The 25918-nt window shown below is 47.7% G+C and overlaps 1 protein-coding gene across 1 annotated transcript in view; it reads left to right on the top strand.

Annotated features, from left to right (window-relative positions):
• The window catches only part of LOC147121997 (cytosolic phospholipase A2-like), a 225818-nt gene that overhangs the window by 108606 nt on the left and 91294 nt on the right, over nucleotides 1-25918 (top strand). Inside the window, exons 4-5 of the mRNA XM_085982614.1 lie at nucleotides 601-749; nucleotides 1864-1980. Coding sequence (XP_085838740.1) covers nucleotides 601-749; nucleotides 1864-1980 — 266 coding nt within the window. The remainder of the gene's footprint in view (nucleotides 1-600; nucleotides 750-1863; nucleotides 1981-25918) is intronic.

Here is a 25918-nt window from a genome sequence, read left to right as displayed (position 1 = left end):
GTTGTCTTGCCTATGGTTTTCCAGTGTCCTCCTCCTACACGCTCCCCATTGTTGGAACAGAATTGAGGAAGCAAGTGACCCTTGTTAATGCCCATCTGAAGAATGACTGACTGATCATCAGAAGTGACAGTGTTCCATTCTACACCATTATCATAATTCAGTACTAAAGTAGCAATCTGCTATAAAGAGGGCAAATGAAGGCTGGCATAGGAAGTGGAACAATTTACTCCGGTGTGGTAAGCGTGTTCTTTTGAATTAGGAGGTACTGTGCACATTTAGGATGGGATTGCTGTGAGTGCTCATTTGTTCACAGAAGTGAAAAAAAGTGTTCCATTCCCCCACATTACTATCCCACAATTTAGTGAGCACAAAATTCCCCAAAAAGAAAAATTGAGAGGGAAAGTATTCCATTCCCTAGCTTTGGGATTTGTCACCCTGAAGCTAAATATTTACCTTTATGTATTCTGGAAAATGCACTTGTTTTTCTGTTTTCCACAATTTAGTAATGAGGTGGAACTAAGGGATTGGGGATCAGGAGATATGCTGCTTTGCAGGTAGGAATCTTTGTGCAGTGACACTCTTTATGTTCTGTCTATTCAGTTGACACTCCCGACCCTTATGTGGAACTGTTCATTGCCACGGCACCAGAGGGCCGAAAACGGAGCAAATATCTTAACAATGTTGTCAACCCAGAATGGAATGAGACATTCGAATTTCTTCTTGACCCAAATGAGAAGAATATTATGGAGGTAAAGCTTCCTTATTTAAATAATTGGATTTGGATATTCAATTCTACATCCTTATATAAATGTTATTTATTATTATTGAAGTATATTAAAAGTATAATATAGGCTGTATCACAATCATCTGTGGAAAGTTACATCTGAAGAATTCTTGAAATCGTGCAAGTGCTTTAGTTTTGTTGGCCCTTCTCATTTAAAAGGACACCATCTTCATGAAATAAGCAACTGTTAACAAATATTTGATGTGAGGATGCATCAAAATCATTGTTATCTTCTGTATATGTGACATTATTCTGATTGAAATGGCACCAGGTTCTGCTGTCTCTCCCTTCCCATCCTAAAAAAGCATTTTAAAAGTAGTTTGACACTAGTTTGTGAGCCTACCCTCCTGAAGGTGGTCTCCCACTACATCTCTCAGTCAGGCCCTCTTGTGGAAACTACTTTGATGCTATAATTGAGGTATAAATTGTCACTAGCATAATTTCTTGATATAATAACTATATTCCCCTGGCCCCCATTGCTCATAGGGCTTCATTCTAATATTGCATCCAGCATTTTGATATTGTCCTTAATGTTCTCTTAGAATATTGTTTTAGGATAATATTCTGATCGAGTTGTTAACATTCTAACCAAGTCTCTTAACATTCTGAGATAGGATTGATTTTTTTCTCCTTTGTGTTAAGGAGGGAAATACTTTAGAGTTTCTGTTCCTGATTGCTATTCAGTGACTCTTGCTAGAAAGTGTGGGTGTCAGATGAGGACAGAAATGGGTTGAGCTATGATGAGCTCATGGGTGAATAACCTGCCTGCCCTGATTGTCGAGGCTCACACAAGAAGAATGGCTACTTGAGCAAAGTGTAGGTGGTACCTTTACAGCTAGCATAGGTCAGTGCCTTCAGATGTAGGAAAAAGCGAACTAAAGGGAGGAGCAGATAATCAGAGAACATTTTATGCTTGGATCAAAAATTCAGTCTAATGGGAAAGATTGGGAAAAGCATCAGGAATTCAGTCCAGCGGGAAAGATTGGGAAGTTACTTTGGTCTGCTGCTTGCAAGCGGTCTATCTGTATTCTGCTGTCAACACGTGAGCTTGAAAAATTTGACATGTGTTTCCTTTACAGATTACTCTAATGGATGCAAATTATGTGATGGATGAAACCCTGGGCACTACCACCTTCAATATTGGAGAGAACATTCGAGTAGGAGGGAAGAAGGAATTTTCATTTGTTTTCAATAACGTAAGATTTTTTTAAAAACAGATAAACTGTACAAGAACATTAGGCTGAACAAGCGCAACCCATAATCCTGGATCAACCCTACCGACCATCTTCTCACAATATCGCATCTCGCTTAATCCCTTTTCTCCAGAATGCATCGTCTCTTCAACCAATTTATACTGTCTGTCTCAATGTCCTTCCCCACTAATTTATTCTACAACTCTTGCGCTTGGGTGAAAAAGTTCCATCTGATTTCCCCATTATTCCTAACTTCATAAATTTGAACCCTTCCCCACGGTCAACAATTTGTCCTCATCGATTATGTCAGTTCCTTGCAATGTCGCGAACATTTCAATTAGATCACCTTGAAGTCTTTTCATTTCTAAAGTAAATTGAGATGTTGGATTAGGTACCAGTATTCAGACATCTTTTGATGGACCTTTCATTGCTTGTTCTTTTACTTGTCTGGCCGTGGGTGGCTAAAATGTGGGGCAGATGACGGATGAGTCAGGAAATGCAAACCCGTAACTTCCAATACTGATTTTGGGCCTATTACAAAGCATAAGAACATAAGAAATAGGAGCAGGAGTAGGCACTTCGGCCCTTCGAGCCTGCTCAACCATTCAGTAAGATCATGGCTGATCTTCTCAACTCCACTTTCCTGCACTATCCCCATATCGCTTGATTCCCTTAATATCCAAAAATCTATCGATCTCTGTCTTGAATATACTCAATGACTGAGTATTCACAGCCCTCTGGGGTAGAGAATTCCAAAGATTCACCACCCTCTGAGTGAAGAAATTTCTCCTCATCTCGGTCCTAAATGGCCGGCCCTTTATTCTGAGATTCTGACCCCTGGTTCTAGACTCCCCAGCCAGGGGAAACATCCTCCCTGCATCTACCCTGTCAAGCCCTGTAAGAATGTTTTTGGTTCAATGAGATCACCTCTCATTCTTCTAAACTAGAGAATATAGGCCTAGTCTACTCAATCTCTCCTCATAGGACAATCCCCCCATCCCAGGAACCAGTCTGGTGACCCTTTGTTGCACTCCCTCTATGGCAAATATATCCTTCCTTAGGCAATGAGGCCAAGACTGTACACAATACTCCAGGTGTGGTCTCATCAATGCCCTATTTAATTGCAGTAAGACGTCTTTACTGTTATACTCCAATCATTTTGTAATAAAGGCCAACATACCATTTGCTTTCCTAATTGCTTGCTGTACCTGTATGTTAACTTTCAGTGATTCGTGTACAAGGACACCCAGGTCCCTCTGAACACCAACATTTCCCAATCTCTCACCATTTAAAAAATACTCTGCTTTTCTATTTTTCCGACCAAAGTGGATAACTCCACATAATATTCCATTTGCCATGTTCTTGCCCACTCGCTTAACCTGTCTATATCCCCTTGAAACCTCTTTGCATCCTCCTCACAACTTACATTCCCATTTAGCTTTGCATCATCAGCAAACTGGAATATATTATATTTTGTCCCCTCATCCAAATCATTGATATAGATTGTGAATAGCTGAGGCCCAAGCACTGATCCTTGTGGTACCCCTCTAGTTACAGCCTGCCAACCCGAAAATGACCCGTTTATTCCTACTCTCTGTTTTCTGTCCGTTAACCAATCCTCAATCCATGCTAGTATATTACCCCAATCTCATGAGCTCTAATTTTGTTTAATAACCTCTTGTGTGGCACCTTATCAAATGCCTTCTGAAAATCCAAATACACCACATCCACTGGTTCCCCCTTATCTATCCTGCTAGTTACAACCTCAAAAAACTCGAACAGATTTGTCAAACACAATTTCCCTTTCATAAATCCGTGTTGACTCTGCCTAATCCTATTATTACTTTCTAAGTGCCTTGTTACCATGTCTTTAATAATAGATTCTAGCATTTTCCCTACTACTGATGTCAGGCTAACTGGCCTATAGTTCCCCGTTTTCTTTCTCCCTCCTTTCTTAAATAGTGGGCTTATATTTGCTACCTTCCAATCCACAGGAACCGTTCCAGAATCTATGGAATTTTGGAAGATGACAACCAATGCATCCACTATCTCTATAGCCACCTCTTTTAAAACCCTAGGATGTAGGCCATCAGGTCCAGGGGATTTATCAGCTTTCAGTCCCATTAATTTCTCCAGTACAATTTCCTTACTAATAATTTCTTTCAGTTCCTTATTCTCACAAGACCCTTGGTTCTCCACTATTTCCGGAATGTTTTTTGCGTCTTCTGTGAAGACAGACACAAAGGGCTGGATTTTGTCAATGGGGAGCTTTTGGAGGCGGGACTCCCACTTGTTGGGTTTTAGTCCCGCCTCCATCGACTTGTGGCCAACCCACGCTAATTTCCCTTGATTGACATTGTTAAGACGGCCCAGCGGGTTTAGCAAGCCAATTAAGGGAAAACCAGTTACAGGTGACGTCAGCGAGTGTCGTTTCATCTGAAATGTCATCGTTTGACAGCTCTGTGAAGCTGTCAAACACTGACAATCTGTCTTCTAAGTTGTGTCTTTACTCAAGACTCAATTAGAAAGCTTTCCTGACCAGAAAGCAGAAGGCTGCAGCTTTTGACAGTTCAGCGGCCATTCTGCTTTCTGTGCCGGTGAGCTGAGGGACTCCTGAGACCTGAAGGGAGGAAGCCTGCAGGAAGAAGTAAAGGTAAGTAAAACTTATTAAAACACTTTTCACACACCTCACACACTTACCTCTGCACACATGCACCCATTACTCACCTGCACACCAGACATCTCGGCCCCTCCGACCCCCGCAGACCGACGGCCTGCCTTGCTGACCCTGGCGAGGTTCGGAGCCGTCGGGAAGCCCACACTTCAGGGCTCAAAATAGGTGACATTGTGGCAAAGCCACCAAAGAGACTCTCACAGTAACTTGTACAATTGTCTTTAATCATTATTGTTACCTTTTAATGTTTGCCCTGTTTAAACAGCGCGGGATCGATAAAATCGCGATCTGACGCGATGACGTCATTACATGGGTCACGTGACGTTCCCAACGGCGGGAAACGTGATGACGTCAGGGTTGGAGGGCGTTTCCAGTTAGTCCTCATGGAGTGAGCTAGTGTACAGACCTGTTTGGAGTTTCTCCTGCGTTTTTGTTTTGTAATACTTTCAGTGCATTAAACTAAGTTTGTTAACTACCAGTTTAGTTCACAGTGTTTTTGTTAGGAGTGCACAGACCCCTACATTGGTGACCTCGCGATCATTTTTCGCGGTGGACACGGAACGCAGGCCAGTGATGGATGCCAACGCTGTGGCCTTGAAGCTCCCCCAATTCTGGGAACAACAGGCGGCCACCGGGTTTGTGCAGGCCGAGGCGCAATTTGAACTCTGCAACATCGTGCAGGACCAGACCAGATATTTGTACGTGGTCTCCGCCCTCGATAGCTCGACGGCATCGAGGATCATCAGCCTTCTGGAGAACCCCCCGAATGCTGACAAGTATGTAGCCATCAAGACTCGGCTGCTGCAGGTATTTGGCCTTACCAAGGCGGAGCGCGCTCGCCGCTTACTGACACTACCAGGGTTAGGTGACTCCAAACCCTCGGAACTAATGAGCCACATGCTAACACTCCTGGGGTCCGAACCCCCATGTTTCCTGTTCCGCGAGCTGTTTCTTACGCAGCTGCCCGAACATGTCCAGGCAGCCCTCGCCAGATCGGACACCGGGGACTGCATCGCGCAACGCCCCGCCGCCTCCGACGGCCGGTTACTGTTACTACCACACTCGTTTTGGCCCGAAGGCCCGCTGCTGCCGACCACCATGTGGTTTCGTGCCCAGACCGTCGAACAGACCGCCGCGAGACAAGAACACCGGGTCTGGTGCGTCCCCCACGGCCACGATGGCGATCGGCGACTCCGGGAATCTCATGTATTTAACCGACTCCATCTCGGGCCATCGTTTTTTTGTGTGACACGGGGGCACAGTGCAGCATACTTCCCACCTCGGTCCTCGACCTTCGTATCCCCCCCTCCACGCTGCCAACGGGGATACGATCCGCACTTGCGGGAAACGACAGGTGCAAGTCTGTTTCGGTGGCCAGCGCTTTACCTGGGATTTCGTCACCGCTCAAATTTTGCAGGCCCTTTTGGGCGCTGACTTTTTAGGCGCCAACGGCCTTTTGGTGGATGTGAAAAATCGACGCCTCGTTCACGCCGCCACGCTCGACGGTATTTCAGGTGCGCGCAGCACAGCTGCGCCGCACTCGGTCTCCTGCGCGCAGCCACTTCTCCCGCCTTCTCAGGGACTTCCCCGAACTGACAAAGCCCACCTTTTCAGCTTCGACCGCCAAGCATCGGGTGGAGCATCATATTTCGACAACCAGCTCTCCCGTCTACGCCAGGGCGCGGCGTTTGGAGCCCAGCAAGCTCGCGGCGGCGAAGGCGGAGTTCGCTGCGATGGAGAAGCTGGGGATTATTCGCCGGTCCAGTAGTCCCTGGTCTTCACCGCTCCACATCGTCCCAAAGCCCGGCAGGGGATGGCGGCCCTGTGGCGACTATCGTCGCCTCAATGAGATAACGACGCCCGACCGTTACCCCACCCCCCACATACAAGATTTCTCTGCGCATTTGGCGGGGAAGTCAATATTCTCAAAGGTAGACCTCGTCCGTGGATACCATCAGGTCCCAGTGCACCCCAGGATGTCCAAAAGACGGCTGTCATCACCCCTTTTGGACTTTTTGAATTCCTCCACATGCCCTTATGAACTCGGTTCTGCGGGACCTCGATTTTTTGTTCGTCTACTTGGATAACATTCTGATTGCTAGCACCACAAAGGATGAACACCTCAAGCATCTCCGTGTCCTTTTTCGACGGCTTCAGCAGCACGGCCTCATTGTGAACCCGCACAAATGCCGTTTCGGCCTGGCGCAGCGCGATTTTCTTGGTCACCGCATAACTTCCGCAGGGGCAACGCCGCTTCGAGCTAAGGTGGAGGCGATCACGGCGTTCCGAAGCCGCAATCCGTGAAAGCCTTACAGGAGTTCCTGGGGGTGGTTAATTTTTACCACCGGTTTGTCCCCAGGGCCGCACAGCTCATGCGGCCGCTCTACGAGGCCCTCGGGCAAGACGGGAAAGGAGCCCGTGGTTTGGTCGCAAGAAATGGTTCGCGCCTTCGAGGATACGAAGACCGCGCTCGCGAACGCGACGATGTTGGCACATCCCCTGCCAGGAGCTATCATCGCCCTCACGACGGACGCGTCGGATTACGCTGTGGGGGCCATCCAGGAGCAATGGGTCGACGGCACATGGCAGCCTCTGGCATTTTTTAGCCGCCTGCAACGGCACGAATGTCGATACAGTACTTTCGACAGGGAGCTGTTAGCTTTGTTTTTGGCCATCCGCCACTTCCAATTCCTCCTCAAAGGGCGCCGCTTCACTGCGTTTGTTGACCACAAACCCTTGACGTTCGCGATGGCCAAGACAGCGGAACCGTGGTCGGCTCGGCAACAACGGCAACTGACTTACATCTCCGAGTTCACCACCGACGTCAGGCATGTGACCGGCAAGGACAACGTTGTCGCTGATTGCCTCTCCCGCGCCGCCGTCCAGGCCGTTCAATTAGGCATTGACTTCGCAAGAATGGCAGCTGACCAGGCTGCCGACCCGGAGACTCAGTCCTTTCGTTCTGTCCCCACCAGCCTCCAGCCGAGAGAGGTACCGTTCCATGCGGCAGGTGCCACTCTACTCTGCGACGTTTCGTTGGGTGCACCCCATCCAATTGTGCCGTCCACCTGGCGCCAAAGCGTTTTCGACGCCATACACGGGCTGTCGCATCCTGGAGTGCGGGCGTCGCAGAAGCTGCTAGTCTCCAAATTCGTATGGAGAGGAATACGCAAAGACGTCCGCGACTGGACGAACACTTGTGTGGTTTGTCAACGGGCCAAGGTGCAACGGCACATCAGGGCCCCTCTGGCCACCTTCGAAGTACCGGAGCGGCGTTTTGACCACATTCACGTTGACCTAGTGGGCCCACTTCCACCGTCCCGTGGTTTTACGTACCTTCTGACAATGGTGGATCGCACCACGAGGTGGCTGGAGGCGGTTCCCCTGACGTCCACCACCTCTGCGGATGTCACGCGAGCCTTCATTTCATCATGGGTAGCCCGGTTTGGTGTCCCTGCGGATATTTCGTCGGATCGTGGGCCGCAATTTTCGTCGGAACTATGAAATGAGGTGGCCTCAGTATTGGGCACTAAACTACACCGCACTACGGCTTATCACCCGCAAGTGAACGGCTTGTGCGAGCGGTTCCACCGTTCATTGAAGGCGTCGCTCAGGGCCAGCCTTCTGGATGCAGCATGGGTCGATAAACTGCCGTGGGCGATGCTAGGACTGCGCATGGCGCCGAAGGAGGATCTACAGTCGTCGGCCACGGAAATGGTTTACGGTCAGCCACTTCGAGTTCCGGGCGAGTTCCTGCTGTCCCCTACACGGCCGTGGTCTGCAGCCAGTCAGCGAGAGGCCCATTGGGACGTGGCTCAGTGTTTCTGCCCAGTTCCGACCTCGCAGCACGGTTTGCCTTCTTCCAACATCCCTGGGGAGCTGTCAAAGGCCAAGTTAGTCTTTGTGCGCCAAGACGGCCATCGTACCCCGCTCGCACCTCCTTGTGCAGGTCCGTTCCAGGTTCTACAGACCGGGGACAAGAGTTTTGTGATCGATGTCGGGGGCAAGCCTGATCACATCTCTGTTGATCGCCTCAAACCTGTGCACCTGGACCTCGAACAGCCGGTCGAACTGGCGCAGCCTCCGCGCCGGGGCCGGCCGCTGGCCGCCGCTACACCTAACCGCACCGTGCTACCTGCCAGCCCGCCACCTGCTCAGCGTTTTCCTCTCCGGGAATTTAGGAGTCGGTCAAATAGGCTTGTCCGACCTCCTTGGCGATTGACTTTCCTCATTAAAGACAATTCTGGGGGGGACGTATGTGGCAAAGCCACCAAAGAGACTCTCACAGTAACTTGTACAATTGTCTTTAATCATTATTGTTACCTTTTAATGTTTGCCCTGTTTAAACAGCGCGGGATCGAGAAAATCGCGATCTGACGTGATGACATCATCACGTGGGTCACGTGATGTTCCCAACGGCGGGAAACGTGATGACGTCATGACGTCAGGGTTGGAGGGAGTTTCCAGTTAGTCCTCGTGGAGTGAGCTAGTGTACAGACCTGTTTGGAGTTTCTCCTGTGTTTTTGTTTTGTAATACTTTCAGTGCATTAAACTAAGTTTGTTAACTACCAGTTTAGTTCACAGTGTTTTTGTTAGGAGTGCACAGACTCCTACAACATAATAAAACTCACTACGCACTTGGTTTGAGCATAAAACAAGGCTTTAATCAACTTGTTTCAGAACATGGAGGTCTAGTTGTACTTCACTAGTTCCTTGTCTTATAAAATGTCCCTGGCAAGCTGGGCCCACGCCCGAGTATTTATATTCCTTGGATGGCACCACCAGCTGGCCGTCCAGCGTTATTTCATGACTAGTTTCTTGATGATGAGATTTATAACATTCTTCCTGTCTAAAAGATTTGGAAGTCCGATGACTTCCTCTTAACGGATTAGACGGACCACGAATAGCCGCAGTCTTTTAGATTTTTGTTTATGGCTAGAAGGCACGTCTCCCCGGACCGTGTCTTGGTCCCTGGGCCGCTTGATCCGTACCGGTGGATCGACAGGGCCTGTTTTGCTCTGATCGACCCGAGGGAGGCTGGGGAGATCGTGACTCCGGGTGCGGGTCCCCACAGGCGCAGAACTGGCTTCATCCTATTGGATAGCCGGGGATCGACCGGCGTCCTGGCCTCGGGTGGCGATCCCACGGGGAGCGCACGGCTCCCCGAGTGGATCCGGTGGGGCAGCTGGCAGATCTCTCGATGTCCCCGGTAGGGCGTCATCTTCGGGGGAGTGTAGAGTGTCTGCATCATCCCCGTGGGTCCCTCTATCAGTTGGGTCGCGGAACCGGCCAGACGGAGCCAGGTCCCGGGGCAAAACGGTGGACTCCCGGCCATCAGGGTACCACACGTGCGCGCGTACGTGGGGTCGATATCCGTGAGTTCTACCTCGTCGACGAGAGGATCGTTTTTAGACGATTGGACGAATCTTCGGAGCAGCACGGGGCCGGGAGCTGCCAACCATGATGGTAGTGACGTCCCATGGGTGGAGCGACGCTGGAAGCTGAAGAATCGCTCGTGAGGTGTGACATTGGTAGACATAGAAAGGAGAGACCTGATGGAATGCAACACATCAGGGAGCACAGTTTCCCACTGCTGGTCTGGTAGATTGCGTGACCTCAGCGCAAGACGAACAGCGTTCCAAATGATAACGTTGTATCTCTCAACCTGTCCGTTACCGATGGGATGATACAGTGTCGTTTTACTTGTGGCGATTCCCCGTTGGGAGAGATCACTTTTGAGTTCGCTTGACATGAAGGAGGGACCCCGATCAGAGTGGATGAAATTGGCCGTACCGCAAAGGGAAAAGACTTGATCAAGGCATTTGATCACTGTGGAAGTAAGCATATTGGGACAGGGGAAAGCAAAGGGAAAGCATGAATATTCGTCCACCATAGTCAGTAAGTAGGTGTTTCACGTTGAGGAAGGCAATGGCCCTTTAAAGTCAATGCTGAGTCGCTGCATAGGCTGCATAGCGTGTATAAGTGAGCCATCCGATGGACAGAAGAATTGCGGTTTTAATTCCGCACAAATTCTACAGGAGGAGCACGTTCTTTTCACATCTTCCGTAGAAAATGGGAGATTTTTAGATCGCACAAAGTGCAACATACGGGTAACGCCAGGATGGCATAAGTCAGTATGAAGATCTGCCAGAGTCGAAGTTGATATAGAAGAGCAGAATGCCCGCGTGAGGGTATCCGGGGCCACATTCTCTTTGCCGGGTCGATAATGTATGGTGTATCCAAAGATGGCCAATTCCATCCTCCAGAGTTGTATTTTGTTATTCTTGATCTTAGTGCGTTTCCGGTTATCCAGCATAAAGGCCACGGTGCGCTGATCGGTTATAAGTGTGAAATGGCAACGAGCGAGAAAATGACTCCATTTACGTACTGCTTCGATGATAGCCGTAGCCTCCTTCTCGACAGGAGGATAATGGAGCTCGCTACCCTGCAAAGTTCTGGACACAAATGCAATGGGTCGACCACTTTGATTCAAGAGATCGCCACATCCAATGCATCGCACGCAACCATGAAAGGAAGATTTTCATCAATGGAACGAAGCGTGGCTTTTTCCAGTTGTCGCTTGAGGAGGTTGAAAGCTGAAATAGCCGTTGCCTCCAATGGAAATGACTTTGCGTGAAGCAGGGGCTGGATCTTGTCGGAGAAGTGGGGTATCCATTTCACATAATAGACGAACATCCCGAGGGCCCGACGAAGAGAGCCAAGATTCGTAGGGGGAGGGAGCTCCTGAAGCGGACAAAGTCGCTCCGGATCCGGTTTGATGACAAGGATGTTGACTGATGGTACTGATTTCACAGATTTGGGGTACTGATTTCACAGATTTGGGGTACTGATTTCACAGATTTGGACTCATTTAAGGTTAAGTTGCGACGACGGAGACGTCAAAAAATTTCTGGAGGTTGGCATCATGCTCCTTCTGGTCATGACCAGCAATGGTGATATTATCCAGATATGGAAAAGTGTCCGTTAAGTTCTCCTGTTTGACTAGGCTATCCATTGCCCGTTGAAAGATGGCCACCCCATTGGCGACTCCAAATGGAAGGCGACAAAACTGGTAAAGCCGACCATTGGCCTCAAAGGCCGTATACTTTTTGTCAGAGCCCTTTAACGGTACTTGATGATATGCGCTCTTTAAATCAAAAGTTGAAAATACCTTGCAGTTGGCAAGGTTATTGACCATGTCATCGATGTGTGGTAGTGGGTAGGCATCCAGGTCAGTATACTGGTTAATAGTTTGCGAGTAATCGATGCAAAGACGTTTCTTGTGTTGCTTCAGAGGATTTTTAACAACGACGACTTGAGCCCGCCAGGAAGATGAACATGGCTCAATGATACCGTCAGCTAGAAGGTGAGAGATTTCTGTCTCGATAAAGGATCAATCGTCTTGGCTGCAACGTCGTGATTTAGTGACTATGGGCTTACATCGGGGGGAAAGATTGGCAAACAAGGAGGGCTCGTCGAGCGAAGCTGCCGAAAGCGCACAAAACGGTACTTTGGAAATAGTAAGCTCCGGCTTTGACCCTCCAAACTCGAAAGTGAGTCTTTTGTGTTGTTTCTGGAAATCCTGTCCCAGGAGCACATCACTGCATAGGTTCTTGAGCATCCCGAGCTGGGTGGAGAAATATGTGCAGCCATTGAGAATAAGGTCGACAAGACAAAAGCCGGAAGAATTGGTGGTCAGTGTCGTCAGAGCCATTGCAATTTCCCTGTCCGAGGGGTAAATACGCAGTTTTAACTTACTGACAGCCCGCTCACTAATGAAGCTGTCAGAGCTGCATGAGTCGATTAGTGCACTCAAAATGTGTCCATTTACCGAAAACTTCATGGCTGCATGGGACAGACTTTGGGGAAAAACAGCTGTGATGGGAGGAGGGGCAGTTTCACCCTTGACAGCTGTAACCTTAGTAGTGGTTCTTGAGGGAGGAGCAGTTTTATAGATTGCAGCTGTAACCTTAGTAGTGGCTCTTGGAGGAGGAACAGTTTTATAGATAGTAGCTGCAAAACTAACAGGAGCTCTCGACCGGTATACCTTAGAAAAGTGGCCTTTCTTGCTAACAGCGGCTCTTGACTGGCATACCTTAGAAAAGTGACCTTTCTTGCTGCAATGATTGCAGGTTGCGTTACGAGCAGGACAAAATTTCCTATAATGGAACACACCTCCACAGAAGAAACACTTCTTCCAGATTGCCAAGATGCCGCTATGGTGGGGTCGTCATCAGTGTAGGTTTCTAGGCTAGGGTTGTCATCCGCTAAGTTAGAGTCATCATCGGTGAGGGCTTCCGCCTGAGACCTCTCGAAGGAGTCATTAAAAGTGATAGCAGCAGCCCGTGCACGAGGTAAAAGATAGTTATCTACATTCCTCTTTGCTAAGTCTAGGGAACACGCCTGGTCATAGGCAGCCTGTAACTCGAGGGTTTTATTCTCCAACAGTCGCTGGCGTATGAAGGGAGATGCAATCCCATTAATAAAGGAATCACGAATTAGCTCCTTCTGGTACTGCTCAGCTGTGACAGCTTTAAGGTTACAATCCTTGCTGAGCCTGCGAAGCTTTTGAAGGAATTCATCAAGTGATTCCCCGGGTTGTTGTCGAGTTGTGGCCAATAGATGCCGAGCAGAAATTTTGTTTGGGGCCTTAACATACAGTCATTGTAATATTAGGATAGCGGAGTCATAGTCTACACAGTCTTCAATATAGTCAAACACATGAGGAGATACAGAATTGACAAGTATCTCTAATTTATCAGAAACATTCTCACCACACACCCTGAGGAAGTTGCTGAAGGTACGATACCAGTGTTTCCACACCTTAGCAGTTGTAGGTGAATTTGGGTCCAGGTCAAGATGGGCGGGTCTGAGTAGTTTGTCCATGATGGATTGATTTCTACGCCGGAGTTCCCTTCTGCAGCTGAAGTCGTAGCTGGCTGTTCCCGAAATCACTCAGAGCGTGGAGTCGATATCAAGTTGATTAAATTGATGTAATAAAACTCACTGCGCACTTGGTTAGAGCATAAAGCAAGGCTTTAATCAACTTGTTTCAGAACATGGAGGTCTAGTTGTACTTCACTAGTTCCTTGTCTTACAAAATGTCCCTGGTAAGCTGGGCCCATGCCCGAGTATTTATACTCCTTGGACGGCGCCACCAGCTGGCCGTTCAGCGTTATTTCATGAGTAGTTTCTTGATGATGAGATTTATAACAATAGGGATTAGTCAAAAAACTGCCTGTTAACTACCTGTTAACAGGCAGTTAATTGGCATTAATCCCCTTCCCGCCTCGATGGCAGGAATTATCAAAAAATGAGCGTCAATATTGAAGCCTTGAATCTTCTAAATCTCAGTATGTGTACAGAAAGTGTGACCAGCTCCATTATGCAGCAGCAATCGTTCTGTCAGATAGTCTCACAGCAGTGTTGAAATGTGGACTCCCAGTTCAAGGATGGAGAGCAATGGCCAGGGGGACAGTGGGCCAGTACAAGGGGGAAATGGGGGTGGGGGCTGGTGGGAATGCAGAATTCAATCTTAATTTAAATGATTGAGGGCAGTGGAGCTCCAGCCACAACATCCAGCTGTTTATTTATTTTTTATTCGTTTTATGGGATGTGGGCATCGCTGGCAAGGCTAGCATTTATTGCCCATCCCTAATTGCCCTTGAGAAGGTGGTGGTGAGCCGCCTTCTTGAACCGCTGCAGTCCATGCGGTGAAAATACTCCCACAGTGCTGTTAGGGAGGGAGTTCCAGGATTTTGACCCAGCGACGATGAAGTATCGGCGATATACTTGTATAATGGTTAGTGCCTAGAAGGGTTTTTTGTCACTCCATGCACAAACCATTTATGCAATCTTCCTTTCCGCACTTCTACTGCCCAATCAAACAGCAAAAAAACCCATTGGTTATCCTGTTTATTTTGAACAGGTTAACAATATGTTAAAATAACACACATGAATTTTACAGGAATGAGGTGACCACTGTACTATTAGAGGCAATGAAATCCCTGTTTTCCACTGTGTTTTAAATGACTGAAATCAGAAAAAAAAATATTTTTAAACAATCATCGAGATGCTTTTGATCATAGAATCGTAGAATAGTTACAACGCGGAAGAAGGCCATTCGGCCCGTTGCGCCCATGCCGACTCTCAGCTCGTCACACTCCCCGCCCTTTCCCCGTAGCCCTGCAAATTTTTTTCCTTCAGATACTTATCCAACTCCCTTTTGAAAGATAAGATCGAGTCTACCTCCACCACCCTTTCAGGCAGTGCATTTCAGATCTTAACCACTCGCTGTGTAAAAAAGTTTTGGTTCTTTTGCCAATCACCTTAAATCTGTGTCCTCTGGTTCTCCACCCTTCTGCCATCTCATACTTTTTCACCAATTTCCAACTGTTTACTGAGGGTTTCCCTGATACATCAATGTTTAACATGCACCATGATGCCAGTGCAGTCCGAGGCTTGTGGGGGAACTTTCTGTTGGTAACAAATTTAAAATAATTAAAAAACTGCCTCCATAGTGCTATCAAACTAGGTTTTCGCCATCAGCTCAGCAGTGACTGCACTTCAATGCTTGGAACGTTTCCGAGAGACAAGATAGGAAGCTGCAAGTCCCTGTCCTTCCCTAACCCCAGTGGAAATTTTCCTTGGGGCAGGAGAGTTAGAAAATGATCTGTCCTATGGCTAAGAATTTCTGGCAGTTGCCAATATCATAATACACTTCAGGATATCTTTCACTCACACTAGTGACAGGTGCATTCATATCTGCTGGCATCCTCTTAATAGAGTTGGATGAGGGTCATTATCAGTACCAATCAAATTGAGTCATTCTAATGAAAAAATGTGTTTTGATGTGATGACCCAGTGTGTAAAACGGTTCACCTGGGCTGCTACTGAGTGATGCAACCCAAGAAAATCCCAAGTGCGATACACAGTCAGTTATGAGTTAGCTGATTTCAGCTGGGATGGAAGTTGAAGTATAATAATTGGCCTCAGTCCCCCAGGGCTTGGGAAGGAAAAATCAGTCCAGGGTTCCCACTCTGGGTACCTTTCCCATTGACTTTTGCTGAATATCAGTTAAGAACAGGATCTAGCTTCGCTGTAATGTCCTCCACAGTCAAATGGTCTTCTGACAATCACGTTTTAGGTTGAACGTTCAGTTGGGGGAGGAGGCTTGGCCTCTGGAACTGTACCTCAGCCAGAGTCAACATCTCCAGCAGTTGAATTTTGTGGCTCTGATGAGTCTATTCTCAGCTTTAAGATTTATCCATAATTGAAGGTCAAACAACGGAACCCAGCTGTACTACCAGCATTTTTTCTACTTGTTCTTATGATGTGGGAAACACTCACAAAACTGCATTTATTGACTATCCCTACTTGCCCTGAGAAGGTGTTGGTGGGCCTTTTCCTTGAACCGTTGCAGTCCTTATGGTGACGGTGCTCCAATGACAGTGTTGGATAGGGAATTCCAGGATATTGATCCAGAAACCATGAAGGAAAAGCAATATATGTCCAAGTCAGGGTGATGTGTGACTTCGAGAGGGACTCGGAGGCAATGGTATTCCGACAACCTTGCTGCTCTCGTTCGTCTCGGTTATAGAGATTGGAGGGGAGTGATGTGTTCTTGAAGTAACCATTGTGAGTTGTTGCTGTGCATCCTTTAGGTATTGCATACTGCAGCCACAGAACAAGTCCCAGAACAAGTCCCTACCACCATGAGGCAGGTGATAAGTGACAGGATTAGGGGGAGGGAAAAAAAAGTTTAATACCGAGATAAAAATGACTTTGCCTTTGGGGGCAGTTTTACCAGATGTGGAAGTGAGAAATGACTCTAGAATGTGCAATATTGGAGTCTGCCAAATAGCATGTTACAGCATGACTTGCAGTGTGGCAAGAATCTAACAGAGACAAAAAGTTAGAAAATTAGATAATAAGACTCTTTTGTACGCGACCTGTTTCTATGGTATTGCTACTAATCTTGGGCAAATGTCAATTCACTATGTAACTTGATGAGCTATGTAATAAACATTTATCACTTATAGACAATGACAAGAATATATTGCACAGAAGCTATCTCCACACTTGATCCACACAGCCACCCGCCCTCATGCTTAATATGTAACTAGTGTGATATTGAGCCTTACAGATCAGTAAACTTCTAGGTTCATTTCCTGGTCAGTTCGTTGATTTCAGCAAATCTTGGCTGGGTCACAATTGGCCACAGAATTCCTAGGGAGGGGAAGAAAATCAGCTAGGAGATTACCGCTCCTGACCATGATCCAGTGAAGGCAAGATCAAATTTCACTGTGATGCCCCACATGCTCCAATAATCTGCTGACACTCAATGTCGAGGCTCACGCATGAAGTGTGGCCACTTGGGTGAAATACTGGAGGGCAGTACCACAAACAGAAGTCAATGTGTTCCGGGGAGGAGAAGAGAAAACTGGGGATGAAAAAAGTATAAGATAAAACAAAGATCCGCAAAGGAAAGAAGGAGATGTCACTTTTATCAAATGCCTGGGAATCACCACAAGATAGTAACTCCACTCAATCCATCCAACTTAACCGGGAATTATTGGTCTTGGCTTGTTTTCTTTAGCCAAAGTCCAGTCAGTGCCTGCTCCCAATTAAATGTTTCCTGATCTGAGAATGTGCTATCCGATGCAGTGTGATTAGAGAGAATGACCCATAAGGCAAGTGGTTGTTTATATACAGTTAAATGGAATCCTACATTGAAGCTGCTAGCTCTAGCATTCTAATTGGCAGGTCTACAGAAGGCTCTGCAAGCTTCAGGTTAGAAAGAGGGAGGGAGGAAAGAGGGAACAAGGGAAATAAAAGAAAACTAGCATGGAACAGCATCAGAGAAGTACAGAACATAAGATAAATTAAGGGGTGATCAGATTTTGGTTCGGGGTGGGAGGGGAGATGAACATAATGGCTCAACATTTGCAATTGGAGGCTTCCTGCGGGCAAATCCCTCCGACCTGTAAAGTATCTATGCGTTTACCTGGTTTCCCGGGAGGTACGGAGGCTTGCGATCCTGGGCCTCTCCGGGTACACGCGGCCAGAGGCCCGCGTATCCCAGGGGCGCATGCGGTTTGCAAGCGCCCCTCGGATCACGAGGGCCGGCCCAGTCAATTAAAGAAGGGAATCCCCATTCATACTTATGGGAGTTCCACGGAACTGTCATAAGTATGAATGGGAATCACTTAAAAAATACATGAACACATGAAATAATTTTTTTTTAATTACATATTTAAAATTAATTAAAATGCCATTAATTAAATATTTTAAACAAAAAAATTATTTTTTGAAAAAAAATTATGGCCTAGAAATTCAGTGGACTGCACCACCCGTTAGCGCCTTAAGAGGGCACTAAGTGGGTCGCAAGCCACTGGCCACACCTCCCGCTAAATTCAGCGGGACGCTAGTGGTGGCGCTAGCCATTAGCGCTGCGCCGCTACCGATGACGTCATCGGTGTGCGTAGCGCCCCGCTGACGCCCCGGCCGCAATATATAGATGCGCCCCCTGATTTAACGCCGGACGCTATGTGCGACCGGTTCAGGGGGGCCTACCTGCGGCGGTGGAGGCGCAAATTAAAGGGAGAGGTGCGGGGCGGCCATTTTTGTTGCTGGCCGCCTGCCAGCACCTCTCCGCGCTGCGTCACCAGCCTCCTGAGCCCCCCCCCCCCCCGCGGAGTGCCGACTGCGTTCCAAGAGCCCGGCACTGTAGTGTCCGTGTGTTGATAAAGACACTGAAGACAGGAGTTGGTTCATAGGTATTTACTAAGCAAAGTCTCGGGGGGGGGGGTTTCTAAAGGATATACACAATACACAGGCTTATATAGCCCAAGTGGCAATTACCGGCATTACGCACACCTGGGGCTCTTAAAGGCACATACACCACAATTCCTCCCCTTTTAGCTAACCAGTACATCATATTTTAAGTAATTATTAATTACATGTTATATGCAAAATAATATACATTGCTGTAATTAATTAATTATAAGTTAGTCTCTCAGGAGGCTTCCTGACTCGGTCCGGATAACACCTCGGGGGTGTAGTAGTTTCTGGTGGTGTAGTAGGTTCTTCTGGCAAGGCTGATTCGGCTTGAATGCCAGTGTCGGGTTCATCGGGTTCCAGTATCACCGGATCGGAGGTAGATATGGGTATCTCTACTTCATCGTTAGATGTATAGAGTGGTGGTGTAGGTTGTCCCTTTTCGGATGACTTTATGATTTGGTCAGCATGGCGCCGTATTATGCTTTCTCCGATGTCCACGGTATACATCAGTGGTCCTAGTCGTGTGCAGATAGTTCCAGGCTGCCATTTCTCGGTACGGTAGTCCCGGGCCAAAACTTGTTGACCTATCTGGAAGGTTCTAGTTGGCCTTTCATTCATGCCTTGAAACTGCCGGTTCTCCACGTCCCTTCTGATGTTGGGCTTGACCAAATCCAGCCGGCATCTTAGGTTTCTATTGAAGAACATCATGGCGGGAGTTTGGTTGGTAACCATATGTGTTGCATTCCTGTATGCGAATAAGAAGTTATCCACCTTGTGCTGAAGTTTTATGTCTTCATTACCCATGGCCTTTATGGCCTTCTTGAAGGTCTGGACAAACCTTTCAGCCAATCCATTGGTGGCGGGATGGTATGGGGCGGACGTGTAGTGCTTAACCCCATTGTTTTTTAAGAACTTTCTGAATTCTTCGGACACAAATTGCGGTCCATTATCAGAACAGATCTGTTCCGGCAGCCCATTCCTGGCAAATATGGTCCTTAATACTGTGATGGTTTTTTCCGTGGTGGTGGAGGACATCTTTATTACCTCCGGCCACTTGGAGTGTGCATCAACCGCGATTAAGAACATTGAGTCCATAAATGGACCAGCAAAGTCGATGTGTACCCTTTGCCAGGGAGATGAGGGCCACTCCCATGGATGTAGAGGGGCTTGTGATGGAGCGTTTTGGACCTTCTGGCATCCTAGGCAGCTCTTGGTCATTTCTTCGATGTCTCCATCGATACCTGGCCACCATACAAACGCCCTGGCTAGGTTCTTCATTTTCACTCCACCCAGATGCCCCTCGTGAAGCTCCTTTAGCACTTTATCCTGGAGTTTGGGTGGAATCACCACTCTGGATCCACACATCAAGGTTCCTCGGCACACTGACAGCTGTTCTCTTCTTTGCGAGAATGCTGGCAACAGTGGTTCGCCATGTGCTGGCCATCCCTTCACTGTTAAATCGTAGACCCGTGAAAGAGTCGGGTCATTTCTCGTTTCCCTTTCAATGGCAGAATTTGTTACTGGTAGACATTCCACTATGGTAGAGTGGAACATCTCCATTGGGTCTACTGTAGGTGCCTCTTCTACCGTTGGCAACGGTAGGCGCGATAAACCGTCAGCATTCCCATGCTGTTTTGAACCTTTGTATTCTATGCTGTATTGGCGTGCCCCTAGAAAAAGGGACCACCGCTGTAGCCTTTGTGCTGTCATAATGGGAACACCCTTTTTAGGGTTGAATATGGAGATGAGGGGTTGATGGTCAGTCAACAAGGTAAATTTTTGTCCGTGTAGGTAATGGTTGAATTTCTTTACTCCCCATACCAGGCTGAGTGCTTCCCTGTCGATTTGGGCATAGTTACGCTCCGCTGAGTTCAATGAGCGTGACGCAAAAGCTATCGGCCGTTCCGAGCCATCAGGGAATTTATGCGATAATACTGCTCCTATGCCGTAAGGGGATGCATCGCACGCCAGTCTGATTGGCAGTGATGGGTTGTAATGAGCCAAAACTTCTTTGGATGTGATTAAGTCTTTGCATTTATGGAAGGCATTTTTGCAGTCTTCGTTCCATTTCCAAATTACTCCTGTTTGTAGCAGTTTATTAAGAGGGTGTAGAAGAGTTGATAAGTTCGGTAAAAATTTATGATAGTAATTTATTAATCCCAGGAACGACCTTAATTGTGAAACATTTTCAGGTGCTGGGGCTTTTATGACCGCCTCAATTTTTTCAGGTGACTTATGCAACCCTTCCTTATTTATTATGTGGCCACAATATGATATTTGATTTCGGAAAAATTCGCACTTGGGGCGATTTGCTCGTAGGCCCCGTTCTCTCAGCCTAGTGAACACCTGCTCTAAATTGGCAAGGTGCTCGTTGTCGTTTTCTCCTGTTACAAGGATGTCATCTAGGTAGCATTGAGTCCCCGGAATCCCTTGGAGGACTTGCTCCATAGCTCTTTGCCAGATAGCTGGAGCGGATGCTACTCCGAAAACCAGTCGATTGTACTGGTACAGACCTTTGTGTGTATTTATCGTGAGATATTTTTTAGAGGCCTCTTCAACCTCCATCTGTAGATATGCCTGTGCCAAGTCAATTTTGGTGAAACGTTTCCCTCCGGATAGTGAGGCGAAAATATCTTCTATCCTCGGAAGAGGATACTGTACCGTGTGAAGGACCGGGTTTACAGTCACCTTGAAGTCTCCACAGATGCGAATTTTTCTCTGTTCTTCAGATCCATCACCCTTCAATGCTTTCTTCATGACTGGGACGATGGGTGTTGCCCACTCGCTCCAATCTATTTTAGATAATACGCCTGCCTTTTCCAAATTCTCCAGCTCTGCCTCGACTGCTGGACGAATTGCGTATGGCACCGGTCTTGCCTTAAAAAACTTGGGAATTGCTGCATCTTCCACTTTTATTGAGGCGGTGATGCCTTTCAAGGTTCCTAGTTTCTCTTGAAATACTTCCTTGGCGTTGGCCAAGATGTCTTTCAATCGTTCAGGTATGACGTCATCATCATTTTTTTCCTTACTGGTCACCATCAGTGCCTGAATGGAGTGCCAGTCTAAACGTATTTTTCTGATCCATTCACGTCCCAACAGCGGTGGACCACCATCTTGTAGAACGTATAAATACAACTTCTGTATTTCCTTGCCGTTGTATACAACGGGCACCCTTATTTTTCCTTTGGGGTATACTTTCTGCCCCGTATATGTTTTCAAGATAATGGATGTGTCTTTTAAAGGTATATGCGGAAATAGCCGCTCGTAATCCCGTCGATTTATGACGGTCAGAGCTGATCCTGTATCTAGCTCCATTTTAACTGGGGACCCTGCTATTGTGAGGGTAACCCAAATGGTCTGGTAATCTTCTTTGGCAATTACATTATGTAATTTGAGAGAGCTGAGTCTCTTGTTCCCGGAGTCGCTATCGCTCTTCTGGTCTTCGGAGCTACTGTCCGTCATCATTTGTACCTTTCTGTGCTTTTCCTTATTGATTCTTTTCCCGTTAGTGGATTTTTTATTTTCAGATCGGCACACACGTGGAATGTGTCCCATCTTTCCGCATCGCCTGCATGCTTTTTCCTTGAACCAGCAGTCCCTCTGGTCATGGGTGGATCTGCCGCAGCGATAACATCTCTCGAAACCCCGTGTCATTTCATGGGTGCCGAAGTCCTGTGGCCTTTGTTGTATCTTTGCAGCTCCTATTGCACTGAAAGCCTTGTCCAGTGTTAAATCTTTCTCAGAAGAAACCTTTTTTTGTGTTTCTACACTTAGGGGATCGCAGATGAATTTGTCTCGCAGAGAATCTGCCAGTCCTGCCTCGAATTGGCAGTGTAGGGTATCAACAATCTCCTCAAAATTCTTGTCCATTGGTTCGGCTGGAGTGATTAAGTTTCATAACAGCTTGTATGTCTTTGCGCCCATTAGATCCAGAAGCGCTGAAGCTTTTTTTTCATCTTCTATTCCATTTGCGGTGCAATATACCTCCGCTCTTTCCACATATGTGGTCCAATCCTCTATCTCGTTATCAAAAACATCAATATTGCCAAAATTAGGCTCTCTTTCGCTATCAAAAGCATCAATATTGCCAGACTTAGGCATTTCAGAAAAGATATGGCGCTTCCCGCGCTTTTTTTTTTCTTTTCTGTAGCAAGATATGGCGCTTCCCGCACTTTCCCGCCGCTGCTGCCGATAACAACGCTGTTTACTGCGGTTCCCATTCTCTTTATGTTTTTTTAATTTACTGTTGGAGACTCGTTCCCGCCGGAGGTCTGAACGCTGACCTGCTTGCCGCGCCGGCCGTCTCCCGAGTGCTCCCTCCCAGTCCGTTATTGCTTGCCTCCGATTTCGCTGCCTGTCTCAGCTGTAGAGCCCGCTGCTGGAGCCCCAGCCTGACGCCCAGGAAGGATTAGCGCAGTACCTGCCACCAGCTTGGCCAGCTGGTGAAACCACAGCTTCTCTCACTTCCTTGAGTCTTCTGGATGCCGGAGGAATCGATGTCCTTGAGGTGCTGCCGAATTGCCGGTAAGTCCGTTTCCACTTCGTCGCCACTGTAGTGTCCGTGTGTTGATAAAGACACTGAAGACAGGAGTTGGTTCATAGGTATTTACTAAGCAAAGTCTGGGGGGGGGGTTTCTAAAGGATATACACAATACACAGGCTTATATAGCCCAAGTGGCAATTACTGGCATTACGCACACCTGGGGCTCTTAAAGGCACATACACCACAGGCACTTCTCCTCGGTGCCGGGCTCTTTTGCCGGCACTCGCGATCCTTGGGGGCCCAGATCGTGCTGCACAAGGCCACTCCCCTTTAAGGGGAGGAAGGCCTGCAGTACCGCAGCGCGACGTGCCGCAGCGTGTGGCGCTGCGGCACGTTGCGCAGCGATATTCAGTTGCAGCGCCCCAAGAGGGATGCGGGACGCCTCCAGTAGCACCGCGCTTCCCTTTGGGGCGCTCCAACTGAATTTCCAGCAGGGAGCCGCGAATGCTTCTGGGGTGCTACTTTTAGCGCCCTGGCGAGGCTGGCGCCCCAAATGGGGCTATGGTCAATTTCTAGGCCTATATATTTTACCGGGGCTAAAAAAAACTTACCTTATTGGACAGGGTTTTTAATGTATAAATGAGTGATAAAATTTTATTTTTCTATTTTTAAAAACTCATGTCGTTAAAAGCAGGCCTTACGCCTGCTTTTACTAGCCGTAAGAATTTCATGGTCATTCAGCGGGCGGAAATAGCAAATAGCGCAACTCTCCGCCCGCGGGGGCCCTTCTTCCGGGGATGCGGAGGAATTGTCAAGAAGATTCTCGACAGATGGCAAGTTCTGAGTTTCAGCGCCTGAGCTTCGCATGCCTGAACCCAGAACTTGTGCAGCCCCTACGGGCACGTGCGCACCTCGTACGCACCCATAGGAGTCGCAAAATACGGCCCAATGAGGAGTCTGAGGGAGGTGAAGCATAGTTAAATTGAACAAAGCACATGGACACAATAGGGGGAATTTTAACCCCAAAAAACGTATGGCTTGGGAGGTTGTGTGAGAAGTTAAAGTGTTAAAAATCTGAATCTCGACCAGAACCCGTCTCCAACCCACCCACTTCCGGTTTTAATGAAGGCGGGATGGGGGACGGGCAGCCAACCCGCTCCCAGGAGGCGGGTCATCTATTTAAATATTATAATGAGGCTGGAAGCCTCTGCTTTAACCTCAATTTTGAATTTAACTTTAGCTGGTCGGGTTTTACAGGCCTTGTGAAACCCGCCAGCTAAAGTAAGATGAGGACTGCTGGATCCAGGAGGTAAATGCCTTTACACTTACATCCTGGATCCAGCATCCCTACATAACCCACTTTCTGTGATCGGAGACCGCCCCACGAGGCCTCTGGATCCCCCCCATGAGGCCTCCCCCCACGAGGCCTCCGATCCCACCCACGAGGCCTCCCCCAGCCCCCATGCTCCTCTGGCTGCCGATCGTTCCCTAACTGCACCCCACCACTCTTCTGGCCACCGATTATCATCAGACCTACCCCACCCCACGCTGGTCCAGGCCCCCTATCTTCACCCGACCACCCCCCGCTCCTCCAGTCCTCACTCGACAAACCCCACCCCCCCCATGCTCCTCTGGCCCCTGATCTTCACCTGACCCCAATCCCCACTCCTCCGGCCCCCGATCCTCACTCGACACCCTCTCATCAATGCTCCTGCGGCCCTCGATCTGCTCGCCGGCCGCCAATCCTCACCCAGTCCTCCTCTCTGCGGCCTAGTGTCGCAGGCCTACCCACCCGGAGCCAACCAGTTTCTCAATCTGGCTGGCTGTGGGTGGGAAACTGAACAGGCCCTGCTGTTAAATTCGGCAGGGCCTGCGGGAAACCTGTTCTCGATTTCCCAACTGCTTCGGAGCGCCCCCGTTCCCAACCTGCCTTCCCCATTAAAATTCAGCTCATTGTTTGGTAAAAAGTTGTATCAGTTTAATTGTTATAACTTAATTTTGCCAAAAGAATTTCACATAGCATCTCTGCAATGAATTCAGTACATGCAGAATAATTTATAAAGTGGGAAGGGAAAGAACTACTGTAACCCATTCTTTCCCAGGACTCAAAACTGTGGAATTCTATTCTTCAGTCTATCCTTACTCCTATAATCCATAAGCCTTTAAACATCAGCTTGGCACCGTCTAACCCTTACTTCTGGATATATCTCACCTTATCAGTGTTTCTCCACTACAGTGGTGGTCTGCACTGTGGGCCTTAGCCCTTTACCGAGATGTCTCCATTTAAAAGTATAGAGCAGTGAAGTTGGAAGAGAAGCTTCAGCTTCAGGAGAAACCTAGCCAGCCATTCTCTAATAGTTCTTGACAACAGAATGGAATAAGACATACTATGGCTGTATTGAGTAAGGCCTTGAATAATAGAAGCACCAACTGGAAGACGTGTTAAATAAATATGGTAATTTTCTTAAGAGTGTCCTTATTTGAACTGTCTGGCTGCAATATGCTTTGAAACTGGCTGATCCCCAGGAACTTCGGAACAGGACACTTTCCAATCATTTTCCTCAGGAAAAGCCATTTCTGAAACCACAAGCATGCACTTCATCTGCAAGTGCTGATGGCTGCATTCTTTCAGTCAAGTGTCATCCATGACAAAATATTTCTTCATTTCTTTTCAGCTTTAATTGCCCTTTTTTTTTTCAAAACTGTTTTTTCTTTCCCACCTCATTCAGGCAAAATGGTATCAGGGATGCAAAACTCTAGTTATGAGGAGAGACTGGGGCAATTTCCACTGGAGCAGAGAAGGCTCAAATATTTAATTGGTGGTTTTTACAATTATGGGCTTTTACAGGGCGAAAGGGAAAGACTGTTTTATCTGATTGGGAAGTCGGTGATGAAGGATTATTGATTTAAAATTGCCTTTAAGAAAGTGAATTGAGAAGTTAGAAATTTCTTTCCTCCGAGTTGTTGCACCTTGGGCTTGTTGAGGCAAGCGGCCATTGCAT

Source organism: Somniosus microcephalus, chromosome 3 (assembly GCF_052327205.1).
Source record: "Somniosus microcephalus isolate GS21.2 chromosome 3, FLI_Smic_1.0, whole genome shotgun sequence".
Classification (NCBI taxonomy): Eukaryota; Metazoa; Chordata; class Chondrichthyes; order Squaliformes; family Somniosidae; genus Somniosus; species Somniosus microcephalus.
The sequence above is the reverse complement of the archived record's forward strand: the minus strand, read 5'-3'. Positions and strand labels throughout refer to the sequence as shown.